General features: G+C 40.3%; 1 protein-coding gene across 1 annotated transcript in view; it reads right to left on the bottom strand.

The window, feature by feature from the left end:
* LOC149146179 (Peptidyl-tRNA hydrolase II (PTH2) family protein) overlaps positions 1-15,817 on the bottom strand; it is a 35,521-nt gene extending 19,704 nt beyond the window's left edge. The window contains exon 1 of the mRNA XM_089453131.1: positions 15,386-15,817. Within this exon, the coding sequence (XP_089309257.1) occupies positions 15,386-15,721 (336 nt within the window). The 5' untranslated portion in view covers positions 15,722-15,817. The remainder of the gene's footprint in view (positions 1-15,385) is intronic.
* Between the last annotated feature and the right edge of the window lie 266 nt (positions 15,818-16,083).

Genomic DNA, 16,083 nt, shown 5'->3' with positions numbered 1-16,083 from the left:
GGAGCAACCACCGCTAAAAATAGAAATTTGTTTTTGAGCCTGTCTGGAAAACGGCAGCGGCAGAGGAGCAAGGGGACTGTCGCCTGTCTAGAAAACGGCAGAGTGCCGCAAAGGAGCAAGGGATTGCCGTGCCTGACCAAAGACCGGTTGTCGGTTTTCTTTTCTGAAGCAGAACCATCATTTTTTTATTGAAGTCCAAGGAGAGCCACTCGACTGTCACTGTGAGAGTCTCTTCTACAGCCAGTTGAAATTCAATTCAACTGATCCTGTGAGTTCAGAAAGTCAGGAGGAGAGCCACTCGACTGTGAGAGTCGCTTCTACAGCCAGTTGAAATTCATTTCAACTGATCCTGTGAGTTCAGAAAGTTAGAAGGAGAGCCACTATTAAAGAGAAAGGATCAGGGTAATTTTTTGTGTTTTTCACAGCAAAAATAATTTTTTTTTGAAAGCAAATTTTTCCAAAAATTTTTGGGCTCAAAAACCAGCGAAAATTTTTTCAGAAAACTATTAAATTGATGGAAGAAGAGTAGGGTTTGAATTATTTTTTTTAAAGGAGAGACAAATTGTAATGAAGAAGCTGCATAAGGATTGAAAGAAATTTTGTTTTTTTTTAAATAAAGAAGGGTGAAGCTTTTAAAGAGAATGGAAACTCTTGTTTTTTAAAACCCTAGCTAGAAGAGGGAAAATCAAAAAGAAATTTGAAAACCCTAGCTGGAAGAAGGGAAACCATAATATTTTTTATTAAAAGAAACCCTAGTTGAAAAACAGAAACCCTAGGAAGAAGGATTTGTAGGAGAGAAATGGTTAAAATGACGAATGCAAAGTTCGAGGTGGTGACGTTCACCGGCAATAACAACTTTGCTTTATGGAAACTGAAAGTTAGGGATTTGCTTGTGCAACAAGGGTTGTACAAAGCATTAAACGGGGTGGAAAAACAACTTGCTAGCATGACAGATGCGGACTGGGAGAACTTGGATGCCCGAGCTCTCAGTAACATCATATTATCCCTGGCGGATGAAATTCACTTCAACATCGTTGAAGAGAGTACAACTGCAGGTTTATGGGAAAAACTGGAAAAATTGTATATGACAAAATTGTTAACCAACAGAATTTATTTGAAAAGACAATTGTACAGTCTTCGGATGAAGGAGGGTACAAAAGTTGCAGAACATTTAAATGTTTTTAATACACTTATTTGCCAATTATCATATATAGAAGTTAAAATTCAAGAAGAAGACAAAGCTATAACCTTGTTGTGTTCTTTGCTCGAGTCATGGGACCACTTTGTAACTTCAATCAGTTAAATTTGGCAACTAGGGCCAAACATCACTTTGGATAGCTCTTATGAGGCAGCTAATATTTTTCTTGGATTCCTCTTTCCGAGAGGTGTAGGATTGACCTAAAGATCATCCCATTGTAACATGTACAAATGAAGTTATGAATTTATTTTGATTTTGGACAAATTATCAAGGTCAACCAGCCATCAAATTAGCCTCCTCTAGCCTTCAACGTTGCATGTATACAAGGTGCCTCCTCCTCATTTTGGCATCTCATCTCATTCATCTTTCTCTCTCTCATCTTGATTGGGTACAGATTTCTGGGCCTCTCTCTCTCCACACGTGCAAAAACAAGACTGTCTTTTTTAGCTGCTGCGTTGACCAGATTTGACCAAAATTCAAGAGGCTGACTTTGACCAGCGTTGACCATGTTTGACTTCGGTTTTGTGAGGGAAACTTCTGTTGGGGTAGGCCATTGTTCTGGGCACAAAAACTGAGGCAATTTGACCTCTGCGTTGACCAGCGTTGACTGCCCTACTTCAAGTTGCTACGTTGACTTTTGTTCACCAGATTTGACTGGTTATTTTTGGACTGTTTTGGGCTGCATTAACTTGCTGTTGGAGGCAGAGTTGACCAAGGTTGACCAAGCCGTTTTGGAGGTCAATTTCAGCCCTGTTGACCAGCGTTGACTTTATAGTTAGGGCTTTCAGTTTCTGTTGTTTTGATTGATCAATTTGAGCAAGTGAATATTGTAAATTGTACTCTCTCTGTGCTGAACTTTTGAAGAATTATAAGAAGAATTGATCAAGGGTTTCCCCACATTGGGGTTTGTCCTTGGTTGGTGCCATATCTTGTGTCCTCTTGTGTTGGCTTGTCTTCTACTGTTATTGTTTATGTTCTATTTGCATTTTACTATCATGTTGATGTGATTGCTATACTGGATATGATATTGGGCTAATAAAGAAAATTGAAGTAAAAATGCTCTAAGCATAGAACATACCATTGTTATCCTAAAGTTATAATGGTATCGGAGTTGAGATGAAGACAAAGCCCAAGCAAGAGTGAAGAGCAATCACTGATCAAGAACAAGTCTCAATGGCCTCCACATCCTACTTCAAGTCTGATGATAAGCTTCATGATAAGTCTAATTATCATGCATGGAAGATGTCTCTTGATTTGACTTTAGAAGAGCAAGATGTCATGGATTATGTGCAGGGAAAGATTTCGGAACCTCCTTCAAATGCACCGGCTGCTGCTAAGACAAAGTACAAGAAGGGTGAAGTCAAAGCCAAGAAGATCATCAGGGATTCTATTCATAAGCACTTAGTTGCTTACATCTCCGATTTGAATACATCAAAGGAGATATATGACAGGTTGGTTGGCATGTTCAAATCTAGCAATGCAAATCAAATTATTTTCCTCAAGAACAAGCTAAAGGATATAAAGAAGGGAAAAGGTGAGGATATTCAATCCTACTTCATGAGGATTACCGAGATCAAAAATGATCTTCTTTCGATTGGTGAAGCTATTGTTGATAGGGAGCTCACTCTCATTGCCCTTGGAGGTCTTCCTCCCGAATGGCATGTGTTCAACACTACTATTCTCAATAACGACAGAATTCCATGTTTTGAAGAATTGTTGACTAGATGTTCTCAAGAAGAAACAAGGATGATGGAATTAGGGATGCCTTCGAATAGGAATAATCCTACCGCATTCTCCGCTCATGCCAAGAGGAAGAACAATGCAGGTTCAAAGAAGAAAAGTCAAGGAAGACCGGGATTAAAAAATGGAAGGAAGGGAAGATGCTTCATTTGCAACAAGTTTGGTCACTATGTCAGGGAGTGTCCAAATAGAAGGGACAGATCTCATGAAGATGATCACAATCATTCCAGAGGCAACAACAACAATCAAAGGAATGGCAAGTTCAACAACAAAGGGAAAAGGAATGCTTCTGCTACTCAACTTGGAAATGATCGAGTTTCTAAAGAACAACAAACTCCAGGTATGATGAGTCTAATGTTGTAAATTCTAAGCAAAAGGAATTTTATCTTATATTTGCCCTCTCTACTACCTCTCCTCCGGATTCTTTGGGAAATTGGTTGATTGATAGTGGTGCCTCAAGGCACTTCATAGGGTACAAGGAAGCTCTTTCAAATTTGATAGAGAAGGATACAAATTTGGAAATTATCCTTGGAGACAATGCCACCTATCCCGTGAAGGGAGTTGGGAATGTTACCCTTCAATTGAATCAAGGTAACACCGTTCATCTTCAAGAAGTACTATATGTACCTGATCTAAAGAAGAATCTAGTGTCTATCTCAGCAATGGAAGACAAAGAATTCAAGGTGGCATTCATTGATGGAAAGGTACGTGTGTGGAAAAGAAATTTCAAAGAAGCATTTACTCTTGGATTCAGGGTTGACAGTTTATATCAAGTTGGAGGAAGTCCATTGGGAGCCATGTCTTGCGACACATCTCTTCAATCCGAACTATGGCACCGGAGGTTTGCTCATCTTCAATATAAGGCTCTACCCGATACAAGGAACATGGTTATAGGTATGCCCGAATTCAAAACAGAGCATGAAGGTGTATGTCAGCGATGTGTCGAGGGAAAACATACAAGGGGACCATTCCCCTCAAGTGATAGGAAGACCACAGACATTTTGCAATTGGTTCATTCTGATCTATCTGGTATGTTGCCTGTGACATCATTAGGAGGATATTTATATTATGTTGTCTTTGTGGATGACTTCTCTCGCAAAACTTGGATATATTTCTTGAAGAAGAAGGACGAAATATTCTCATGGTTCCGTGCCTTCAAAGCCTCGGTGGAAAATCAAACAGGGAAGAAGATCAAGATATTGAGGACCAATAATGGAACCGAGTATGAGTCAAATGAATTTAATGACTATTACAGGGAAGCTAGCATTAAGAGGGAGACTACTACTACATATACTCTTGAGCAAAATGGTGTTGCTGAAAGGAAGAATCGTTCCATTATAGAAGCCATTTGTACCATGCTTCATGATCAAGGACTTCCAAAGTTCCTATGGGAGAAGCTGCCAACATTGTTGTGTACGTTCAAAATCGATGCCCTCATCAAGCATTGGACTCCAAAACTCCCGAAGAAGTTTTCACCGGTAAGAAACCTGATGTTTCTCATTTTAGAATTTTTGGTAGTCCCGTATACTTTCATGTGCTGAAAGAAAAGAGAAGTAAATTGGAGGCATCTTGGAAGAAAGGAACTTTTGTGGGCTATAGTGAAACTTCTAAGGCATATAGAATCTATGTGCCTGGTCAAAAGGAAGTAGAGGTGAGTCATGGTGTCACCTTCGATGAGGATGCTGCCCTAAGAAAGATTAGCAACCCTCCTATTCCAAGGAAGGACAAAGAAGCAGATGCAATAAATCAGGGAGATTCACAAGATGAGTCGATGCTCATTGTTAAAGAACCGATGGATCCCATTGATCCTCCTCCTCATGAGCCCTCCTCCTCCAAAAGGAGACCCTCATGATTGAGGGAAACTCTCGAAGATGCCGAGAGACGTGTTGAACCAAGGGGGACATTTCGTGAAAGCAAGAAGCCTAATAGGTACCAAGGGTACTTAACTACTATGAGCACCATTATTCAGTTTGAACCTTGCTCATTCGAAGAAGTTGTGAAGCAACAAGTATGGAAGGATGCTATGAACGAAGAGTACGAGTCAATTATGAAGAATGATGTCTGGGATGTGGTCCCTAGACCCCAGGACAAATTTGTTGTCACCTCGAAATGGATCTACAAGATCAAGCATGGTGTTGATGGAAGAGCTGAGAAGTTCAAGGCTAGATTTGTTGCTCGAGGCTTCTCTCAAAAGGAAGGTGTAGATTATGATGAGATATTTGCACCCATTGCTCGCTACACCACCATCTGTTCGATTATAGCCCTTGTTGCCTCACAAAGATGGAATCTACACCAGATGGATGTCAAGACTGCCTTCTTGCATGGTTTACTTAAGGAGGAAGTTCAAGATCATCAAACACATGTATGCAGATTGAAGAAAGCCCTCTATGGGTTGAAGCAAGCACCCCGGGCTTGGTATGAGAGGATTGATAGCTATCTAATGAAGTTGGGATTTACAAGAAGTGAAGCTGATCCAAACCTTTACTTTAAGGTTGAGAATGATAGACCTCTCATCTTGGTACTCTATGTGGATGACCTTTTTCTGACAGGTGCATACTCTCTTATTCATCAATGTAAGAGGGAGTTGGCTTCCAAATTTGACATGAAGGACCTAGGAATGATGCATTACTTCCTAGGGTTGGAGGTGAGATTTTCCTTTCTCAAGGAAAATATGTTGTGAAGCTACTTGAAAGATTTTGGATGGTGGACTGCAAGTCCGTGACTACTCCAATGGAACTTAACTTCAAGAAGTTATGCGGAAGTGTTGCCAGCCCTGATTTGGGAAATCCTTCTGAGTATCGTCAACTCATAGGGGCCCTAATGTTCTTGATGAACTCCTGTTCGAACATATGTTTTGCAGTGAACACATTGAGTCAGTTTATGGTCAAGCCTCATCATATACATTGGATTGCTGCCAAGAATCTCTTGAGATATCTTCGGGGCACAATCACTTATGGACTGAGATACACTGTCGGGAATGTGAGGCTCCATGGTTACTCTGATGCAGACTGGGCTGGCAGTGTGGTGGATCGCAAAAGCACATCTGGATGTTGCTTCTCTCTAGGTTCTACTTCGATATCATGGATGAGCAGGAAGCAGAAGTCAGTTGCTTTGAGCACCGCTGAGGCTGAATACATTGTTGCTAGTTTGGCCTCCTGTGAAGCTGTCTGGTTGAGGAAGCTCTTTAGTGAGTTGTTTGGACATGTGTTGGATACCACCGTGATCTTCTGTGACAACCAGAGTGGGATTCGTCTTTCTGAGAATCCCGTGTTTCATGATCGCTCCAAGCATATTGATATCAGGTACCACTTTATCCGGGATATGGTATAGCGAGGAGCAATAAGGCTCCATCATATTGGGACCGATGAGCAGGTCGCCGATATTCTTATGAAGCCCCTCGGGAAGGTCAAATTCTTAACCTTCCGTGAACGACTTGGAGTCGTGGAGAGACCCTCTTATGAGGGTCCTATATGAGATGGATAGTGAGCTCTGGGAGCTCCAAGGGGCTTGGGGTACTTCTTGGAGTGATGAGCAACCATAGGGTGACTCACCCTCCCCTAGCAGTGTGTTGTGTATAGGGTGAATGGTTCACCTTCCCCTGTGATACCCCATGGTGGCATATGCATAGGCTGAGTGGTTCACCCTCCCCTATGGCATATGAGCAAGATGAATGGTTCACCTTCTCCTGCCGGCACATCCTACCCATGCAATCCGAGACTCATGGGAAGTACCTCTCATCTGGCCAATGAGTAGGGAAATGAGGATAGGGACCATAGTACTACCGATGGACGCATCGTCTACTATACTCCCCATGCTAGGATGTTGATTTTGATATGGGATGAATGGAAACTGACTACAGGTCAATTAAGAGTGGTATGACACACTCTCTGTTGTTGGAGACTGACTTCAAGTCAGTGGAGAATGGTATGATACATTCTCGATCATTTCTTCTTTCTTCATGGTTCAACAGAGCAGTGCAGTGACAGGGATGGTACAGATTGTCAGACAGTTTAGCAAGTGATGTTCTCCCTAGTTGAGAGGGAGTGTTAAATTTGGCAACTAGGGCCAAACATCACTTTGGACAGCTCTTATGAGGCAACTAATATTTTTCCTGGATTCCTCTTTCCAAGAGGTGTAGGATTGATCTAAAGATCATCCCATTCTGACATGTACAAATGTAGTTATGAATTTATTTTGATTATGGACAAATTATCAAGGTCGGTCAGCCACCAAATTAGCCTCCTCCAGCTTTAAACGTTGCATATAAATACAAGGTGCCTCCTCCTCATTTTGGCATCTCATCTAATTCATCTTTCTCTCTCATCTTGATTGGGTACGGATTTTTGGGCCTCTCTCTCTCCACACGTGTGAAAGGAAAACTGTCTTTTCTAGTTGCTATGTTGACCAGATTTGACCGAAATTTCAAGAGGCCGAATTTCAGGAGACCAAAATTTCAGGAGGCTGACTTTGACCACCGTTGACCCTGTTTGACTTCAGTTTTATGAGGGAGACTTCTGTTGGGGCAGGCCGCTGTTCTAGTCACAAAAACGAGGAGTTTGACCCCTGCGTTTACGAGCGTTGACTGCCCTAATTCAAGTTGCTACATTGACTTTTGTTGACCAAATTTGACTGGTTATTTTTGGACTATTTTGCGTTGCATTATCTTGCTATTGGAGGCCGAGTTGACCAAGGTTGACCAAGCTGTTTTGGAGGTCAATTTCAGTCCTGTTGACCAACGTTGACTTTCTGGTTAGGGCTTTCTGTTTCTGTTGTTTTGAATGATCAGTTTGGGCAAGTGAATATTGTAAATTGTACTCTCTCTCTGCTGAACTTTTGAAGAATTATAAGAAGAATTGATCAAGGGTTTCCCCACATTGGGGTTTGTCCTTCGCTAGTGCCATATCTTGTGTCCTCTTGTCTTGGCTTGTCTTCTACTGTTATTTTTTATGTTCTATCTGCATTTTACTATCATGTTGATGTGATTGCTATACAGGATACGATATTGGGCTAATAAAGAAAATTGAAGCAAAATTGCTCTAAGCATAGAACATACCATTATTATCCTAAAATTAACAGTTTGAGCATTGTTGATTCTTTGAAATTTGAATCAGTTGTGGGAGCTTTGTTATCTGAAGAAGTACGGAGGAAATCTAGTATTGAAACATTTGCACCAGAAGCCATGATAGCCAGAGAACAGTCAAAGGAAAGAGGGGAGAAAGCAAGGGGTTCTTCCAAATCAAAATCAAAGGGCAAGAAGTGTAAGGCAAAATGCTAGTACTACAATAAAATTGGACACCTCAAGAAATACTGTTGGAAACAGAAAGAGTCTGAAAACCCAAAGAAGGAAGCAAATCAAGTTGATTCAGGTATGATTGATGAAGTTTTATCTGCTGAAGAATTATGTATGGTAGATGAAACTTTACCTGTATGTAATGTCTCTCAAAATGTTGAAAATTGGTTGTTAGACTCTGGTGCTTCTCATCACATGAGTCCGCACAGAAATTGGTTTACTTCATATGAAGCTGTAAATGGTAGTTTTGTGTTTATGAGTAATAATGTATCCTGTCAGACTGTTGGGATGGGAAATATCAAAATTAAAATGTATGATAATACAATTAGAACATTAATTGATGTTAGACATGTACCTAAATTAAGGAATAAATTGATTTCTTTGGGAGTGTTGGACTCAAATGGTTATAAGTTTACAAGTCAGAATGGAGTGCTGAAAGTCTCAAAAGGCGCCCTAGTTGTTATGAAGGCAGAAAAGGTCGGAAATCTTTATAGACTCAAAGGAAGTACTTGGGTCAGTGAGGCAACGACTGTGTCAAAGAAAGAAGAAGAAGGTATTTGCCTATGGCATCAGCGATTGGGTCACATGAGCGAGAAAGGTCTTCACGTACTGATGACCCACAAATTGCTTCCTGATTTGAAATCCTTGAAGTTGGATTTTTGTAAACATTGTGTCTATGGAAAACAATGTAAACAGAGGTTTAAAACTAGAAGTCATAATAGTAAAGAAATTTTGGACTATGTTCATTCTGATCTGTGGGGACCATCTCCTATTGTATCTTATGGAGGTGCTTTATATTTCTTAACGTTTATTGATGATTTCTCCCGGAAAGTTTGGATCTATATGTTTTTTCCCATGGAAAACTCGTAATTTTATTCATAATGAGCAAAATTACATGTTGTAGATGTTGAAAAGCATATGCATATTATCTGATCCTATTTTCATAGAATCCATAAAAAAACTAAAAAATACAGCTGACCTATTCTTTTCTACCTTTCTTCTTTTCCACTTTTCGCCAACCACCAATGTTGGGAGTGGATGTTACAATGGACATTTGATTCTCTTTTGAATTTGTTGGATATTCTTTGTCAGAATCAGATCCCTCTGATCCATGAGTTTGTTTGCTGCCACTTACTTCCATTCCTAATGTGTGCGTCTCATGTTGCTGCGAAGGGTTGTTGGGCCTCATAATGCAGGCAGAGGTGTGATCTATCTCATCCTTTTGTGAGTTGTTATGAACGTTTTGTACATCCTTTTCTGCATTATTTTCTGTTGTCTCTTCTTCATCTGCTTCTTCTTCCAGGGGCTCTATGCATTGCCAACCTTTTGGCTTTTTGAATTGTTTCTTATTTCTTTTGGGGTCTTTTTTAGCTTGTGGGCAGGCACTGTGAAGGTGACCTGTTTGTAGACATCCACGGCATCGAAAAGCCGTATTTTCGTAATCTAATGGTTGAGTCCACTGTATATTATTGTGGATCAGTATAATACAATCCGGTAAACCTTGGCTAAGATCTACTTTGACGCATATTCTAGCGAAAGTAAATATGCCTCTTGTAAGTCTATCAGCATCAATCTTGAGAAATTTACCCAGGGAGTTCCCTATTCCTTCTAATACTTTATGATGCCAGAAGTGTAGTGGAAGGTTGTGTAACCTGACCCATACAGGTATTTTAGATACCACCATAGTAGTGGCATCAAAATCTGGGAACCAAGGGATCATGAAGAGTCCTGCATTGCCCCAGAACCATGGTCCCTCATTGAGGGCATATTCCTTATCTTTAACTGTGCTGAATCTGACAATAAAAAACCCCTTGGAGCATAAATGAATTTGACAATTTGGTGTCCATGTAGAAAATATCCATTGGTGTAGAGCGTCTGATTTAGGCCAAAATCCATTAAATCTACATATGACTGCTTTGGTATAGAAATCTGAATATAGCTCATTTACCTCAGGCAGTGAGACTGTTAAGGTTGGAATCTGAGATTTTTGTTCCACGATATAGGGCCCAGGTAGTTTTGGAGGTGATGTTGGTTTGGTTTGGGCTTTATCCTTCCCTTTGGTGTCTTTAAAAGAGCTTGTGCCCTTTGAGTTGGTTCCAGAGCATCCACCTCACAATCTCAGATTGAGGATGATGGTCGAATCTGAGACAATACCATAATCCTGTAGTGTGCAATTATCCTGTAAAATTTGTCCTGAGTAAATCAAGTTTTGCATGCATGTTGATATGCCTAGGTGAGTCTAGATTTCGAACTTTAATTCTAAATTCTGCCTCCCCTTCCAAATATGCTTGCAAATATTCCTTCCTTGCAGTGTTTTGATGAAGATTTGAATCAGATCCAGATCAATAGTGAGTGGATCTGTCTGAGAAAGGGGTCGATCTGTTGCCAATAGTTCTGGATCTGATAGATCTAGGCAGAGCGGTACCCTATCTATTCCTTGATTCGCCGGATCTGGGCCATGGAAGCTTTTCCTTGGGTCACACTCCAGTTCTGTCCACTGCAGGTGCCAAAGCTCCACAGAGGAGCCAAGATCTTTGTAAATAAATGTTGGAACAAGCTTGATGTTCCCTGGAGGGCTGAGCATGCGATTTTCCATAGGAAGGGCCTTATTTGTAAACCCTCGATTCGATTGGAATATGATTGTTTGTATTTCATCTGGTAGGGATGGCAAATGAATTTGTGTTTTCCAGGCTCCTGATAGTGCTTTCCTTACATACCCTTCCCTGCAATTTGGGGTTGTAATCCAGAGTAAAGCAGCGCGAAGACATGCACAGACCTCTGGATCTGGCCGGAGTGTTATCCGATCAGTCTTTTGGATGGCTAAATATGTTGGATCTTTGACAGATCTGGAGATAATGTTGGGTTTCGTGGAGGGGAGGATCAGCCCAAATCCACACATAGACCATGCAAATGCAGAAATTTCTTATTCATGGTAAGGATGCGCAAGGGGCTGTCTAGCCGAGACCAAATTAGCAATTGCAAAAATGTTGTGAAGTCCTGCAGATCCGGGGCTGAGATCTTTGATGTTTCCCTGGATGCTGGACTGGCAAAATGCATGAGGAACACCTGCAAAAATCCTCTCTGCCGCCATCGTATTCGCTCTCAGTCACCGTTCACCGGTCGAAGTGCATCCTAGCTATTTTTATCATTTCGTTTGGGTCTATATGTTGAAAAGGAAAGCTGATGTATTTAATGTTTTTAAACAATTTAAAGCAATGGTGGAAAATAAAACATGCAAATCAATTAAATGTTTGAGAACTGACAATGGTGGTGAATTTACTTCTCTCGAATTTGAACAATTCTGTAAGGATGAAGGAATTGTTAGACATAAAATTGTTGTTTATACTCCTCAGTAAAATGGCATTGTTGAACGTATGGAATCGAACTCTTATGGAAAGAGCCAGAAGCATGATCAGCAATGCTAACCTGCAAAAGGACTTGTGGGTAGAAGCAATATCCACTGCTTGTTATTTAGTTAACAGATCACCTTCAGTTGCAATTAATTGTAAAATTCCTGAAGAAGTTTGGTCGGGTCAATCTTGTGATTATTCACATTTAAGGATTTTTGGTTGTGATGCCTATTCTCTTATTCCTAAAAATCAACGTTCAAAATTAGATGCAAAATCGAAATATTATGTCTTTGTTGAGTATGACTATGCGGTGAAAGGATACAAGTTGTGGGATCCTACTTCACGGAAGATAGTCATTAGTAGAGATGTAACATTTGATGAATCTTCTCTTTTAAAATCAGATGTTGAAAAAATTGAACAGGAACAGGTATCGCCAAATCAGCAAATTCAGTTGGAGGCTAGACCTTTTTCAGAAAGTCGAAAGGAAGGAGAGACTTTTGGAGGAAAAGGTGAAGAAGATGCAAAGGAAATTGTTGAAGTTTCAGAACCAGTTCAACAACCAGTCACTCTAAGAAGGTCTACAAGGGAAAGAAAAACACCCAAAAGGTATGAAGATTCTGCTTCATCTTTTGCATTGATTACTAAAGATGGGGAACCTTCTTGTTATCAGGAAGCAGTGGATGATACGGATAGTGAAAAATGGAAAAAGGCTATGGAAGAAGAAATGGATTCCTTAGCCAAGAACAATACCTGGGATCTTGTAGAACTTCCTGAAGGGAGAAGTGTTGTTGGATGCAAATGGGTCTTCAAATTGAAACGGAAAGTTGATGGAAGTATCGAAAGGTATAAGGCGAGGTTGGTAGCAAAAGGGTATTCTCAGGTTGAAGGTATTGACTTCCATGAGATTTTTTCACCAGTCGTAAAACTTGTTTCTATTCGTACTGTGTTGGCACTAACTGCATTACTTGACCTTGAGTTAGAACAGTTAGATGTTAAAACAGCTTTTCTACATGGTGATTTGGATGAAGAGATATATATGGAACAGCCAAAAGGTTTTGTACAAGGTCGCAGCAGAAGATTAGTTTGCAAGCTCAGGAAATCATTGTATGGCCTGAGGCAGTCTCCCAGGCAATGGTACAAGAAGTTTGACTCCTTCATGGTGAGCCAAAACTTTATTAGAAGTGAGTATGATCATTGTGTATACTTCAAGAGTTTCAGTGGCATATTCATTATCTTAGTTTTGTATGTTGACGATATGCTTATTGCAAGCAAAAGCATGGAAGAGATCAACAGGTTAAAGGCTCAGCTCTCTAGGACGTTTGATATGAAGGATCTTGGAGCAGCAAAACATATCTTGGGCATGGAGATACATAGAGACAGAAAAAATGGAAAGCTTTGGTTATCACAGCAGAAGTATGTGGAAAGAGTACTTGAAAAGTTCGGTATGAACAGTGTGAAACCTATTAATGTTCCATTAGCTTCCCATTTTAAGCTTTCTTTGGTTTTGAGTCCTAGAACTGATGAAGAAAAGCAGTATATGTCTCATGTACCATATGCAAATGTTGTAGGCAACTTAATGTATGCGATGGTATCTACAAGACCTGACATTTCACATGCAGTTGGAGTTGTCAGCAGGTTCATGGCAAATCCAGGTGAAGAACATTGGCGAGCAGTGAAATGGGTGCTTTGGTATTTAAGAGGCACAAGTGACCATTGCATCATCTTTAATGGTAGTGAAGGATCAATCTGCGGATATGTGGATGTTGATTATGCAGGTGATTTGGACAAAATGAGATCTACTACAGGTTATGTCTTTACTCTTGCAGGTGGAGCAATTAGTTGGATGTCAAAGCTTCAAGAAACAGTTGCTTTGTCCACCACCGAAGCAGAGTATATAGTTGCTTCAGATGCCAGTAAAGAAGCAATCTGGTTGAAAGGTCTACTTGATGAGATTGGAAGGACGCGGGAGAAAGTGAATGTATTTTGTGACAGTCAGAGTGTTATTCATTTGGCTACAAATCCAGCTTATCACAGCAAGACCAAGCACATTGATGTAAGGTATCATTTTCTGAGACATGTGATCGATGGCGGAAAAGTAGCTCTCAAGAAGGTCCATACATGGGAGAATTGTGCAGACATATTCACGAAGCCAGTTACAGTAGAGAAGCTGCAATGGTGTTTGGCTTCTCTTGGCTTGCAAAAGAGATGATGAATGGGCATGGGCAAGGGATTAGGAAAATTGTTGTCAAGGTGGAGTTTGTTGAAATATGACAACAAAATGTAATTATGGGTAAAATTTGTAAATTACTGTCAGTTAGTTTTATAACAGGATTCATAACGAGAAGGAGTTATGTAATAAATTGCCCATATTAATTGGGATGGCCCGAGAGGCTTGTATCATGGAGAATCATCTTTGATTAATAGATTTCCAATCCCTTGCCCCATGGAGGTTTCCTTGACACATTGTCAAGGTTTTACCACGTAAATACATTGTGTTTACTCGTGCATGTTTATTTTCAGTTTCCTATTCAGTTTCTCTATATTTCTTTCTTGTTTAACAAACACCTAAGACCAACAAATTTAAATTTTAAGTACTTAAATTAGGGGCAGACTCAGAAAATCATTTCTGCCGCTTTATAAGTGTGACAACTTGGAATTACATATGGACGCCATTCCATGAGAAAACATTGCAACATCCATTCACTTACTAAAGAGCAGATCAAGACGTGCACAAGATCAACTAAACGCCTCCATGATTGTTCCCCTTTCACCTTCCATTACTATTGGCATTCTGATGGACCTTAAAATAAGCATGTTTTTGCCATCAAATGCATCTTCAGATCCTTACATCTCTGTCACATACCCAATGATGGTCATGCGATTAAACCTTAGTTACAGGACACACAAAGCTCTTGCCAATGGCAATATTACACTTCTATCCATACACAAAATCCTTACGCTTTCCAATTTGGTATCGACACCTTAGACCGTAACTGCTTGTAACCACACAGGTGATAGACGTTAAGAAAATAGAGAAAAAACTGGGCGGATACGTTATTATGCTATAATTATCAGTTTCAGGGCATCTTTGCATTTTGCTTGTGGAATAAAGTTAGAATAATACCAGAGTGGCTTCATTGCTCGATATGATTGATTCTTAAAGCCTAATTTTCACATTTGTGACCCTGTCATCCCCAACCTACAGTTTGTCCAGCACTACCCTTTAGATTTGGCTCCTCGTAGTTATCAAATACCGGCAGGTAAATTCCTTATCATCTAACAGCTCACTGTCCTCAGTCACATGTGTAAGTCAGCAGAGGCAACCTCGCTGCGAGAATGAGGTGGGAGAAGTTATAGGTTGAACTATAAAAGGAAAACACCTAAATTCTATTTTTGATTTTGACCTGCTAAAGCTGGGGTTCAAAAGTAAGTCCGGGCTTATTATGCATCCATGTTCTCACCGTGGGTTGGGAGCCCTGAAAACCTAATAGGGCTATCTGTATTTCGCTGTCAACCAAGAAAACGCCTAACAAAAATACTTGCAGGATTGGAAAAATCACTATTTAAGGTCTGTGCTTTTTGCAGGCATCTGGTAAAGCACCCAATAAGGAATGAAAACTTGCAGGAATTTTGGGTTACACACAATAATGAATATGCGTTTGGCAAAAACCCAATAATGGATGCGCATTTTGCATGTCTCTGGGAAAATATCAAATACGCTGATAAATTTCACATTAAGGCAGTTTTGAGTGCGTGTATATATAAAAGAGAGTTTAGAGTTAAACAAGGCTGCTGCATTTTGTTTACCTTGTGCATTTTGTCCAGATTATCGTCCCCACAGTACTTGGAGGTATGAGGATCCTCCCTGTGCATCCAAACAGCAGCAACAGCAGCATGACAGCCCTGAGCGATGATGCTGCCCATTGGCCAGCTCTCAATTAGGTCTCTTCTCATCACCACATACTGCACAAGGATATCCTCAGAATTGCCCACGTCAGATGCCATGCGGGCACCTATGAAATTACCGTACTGTTTCAGAGGCTTTGATCTGGATGATATTATCTTGGCTGTAGAGGTTGTGGGGTGGAAGACTGAAGTGCATATGTGTTTTGTGCAGTGGAAAGGCGGAATAGAATGAAGCATTGTGACTGTAAAGGTTACTTATTCCGCTTAAGCAGTGGGCATCATCATGTGTATACTTCACAACAGAAGCCACAAAATCTCTCACACGTGTTCGGTTCGTGGTTGAGTGTATGGTGGAGTGCCATAATTTAAGGCAAAGATTTTATTTTTTTGCCCGAAGTGGTGTTTATTTAGATGGAATAATTCCTGGCCGGGCCTTGGGCCTTACACCAGGGTGACCAATTTGCAACGCCTAATCTGATGGACCGCGTTATCACTTGTGTTAAAGATTTTACGCTTCAATCATTGAGGGGAGAGTTTTCATATAATACATTATACATTTATCAAAAAATATTTATAAATTATCAAAAAGATGTACATAA

This window comes from Pinus tabuliformis, chromosome X (genome assembly GCF_031772625.1).
Source record: "Pinus tabuliformis cultivar Carrire ecotype Pingquan chromosome X, CPIR1, whole genome shotgun sequence".
NCBI classification, from domain to species: Eukaryota; Viridiplantae; Streptophyta; class Pinopsida; order Pinales; family Pinaceae; genus Pinus; species Pinus tabuliformis.
This window is presented reverse-complemented; position numbering and strand designations above follow the sequence as displayed.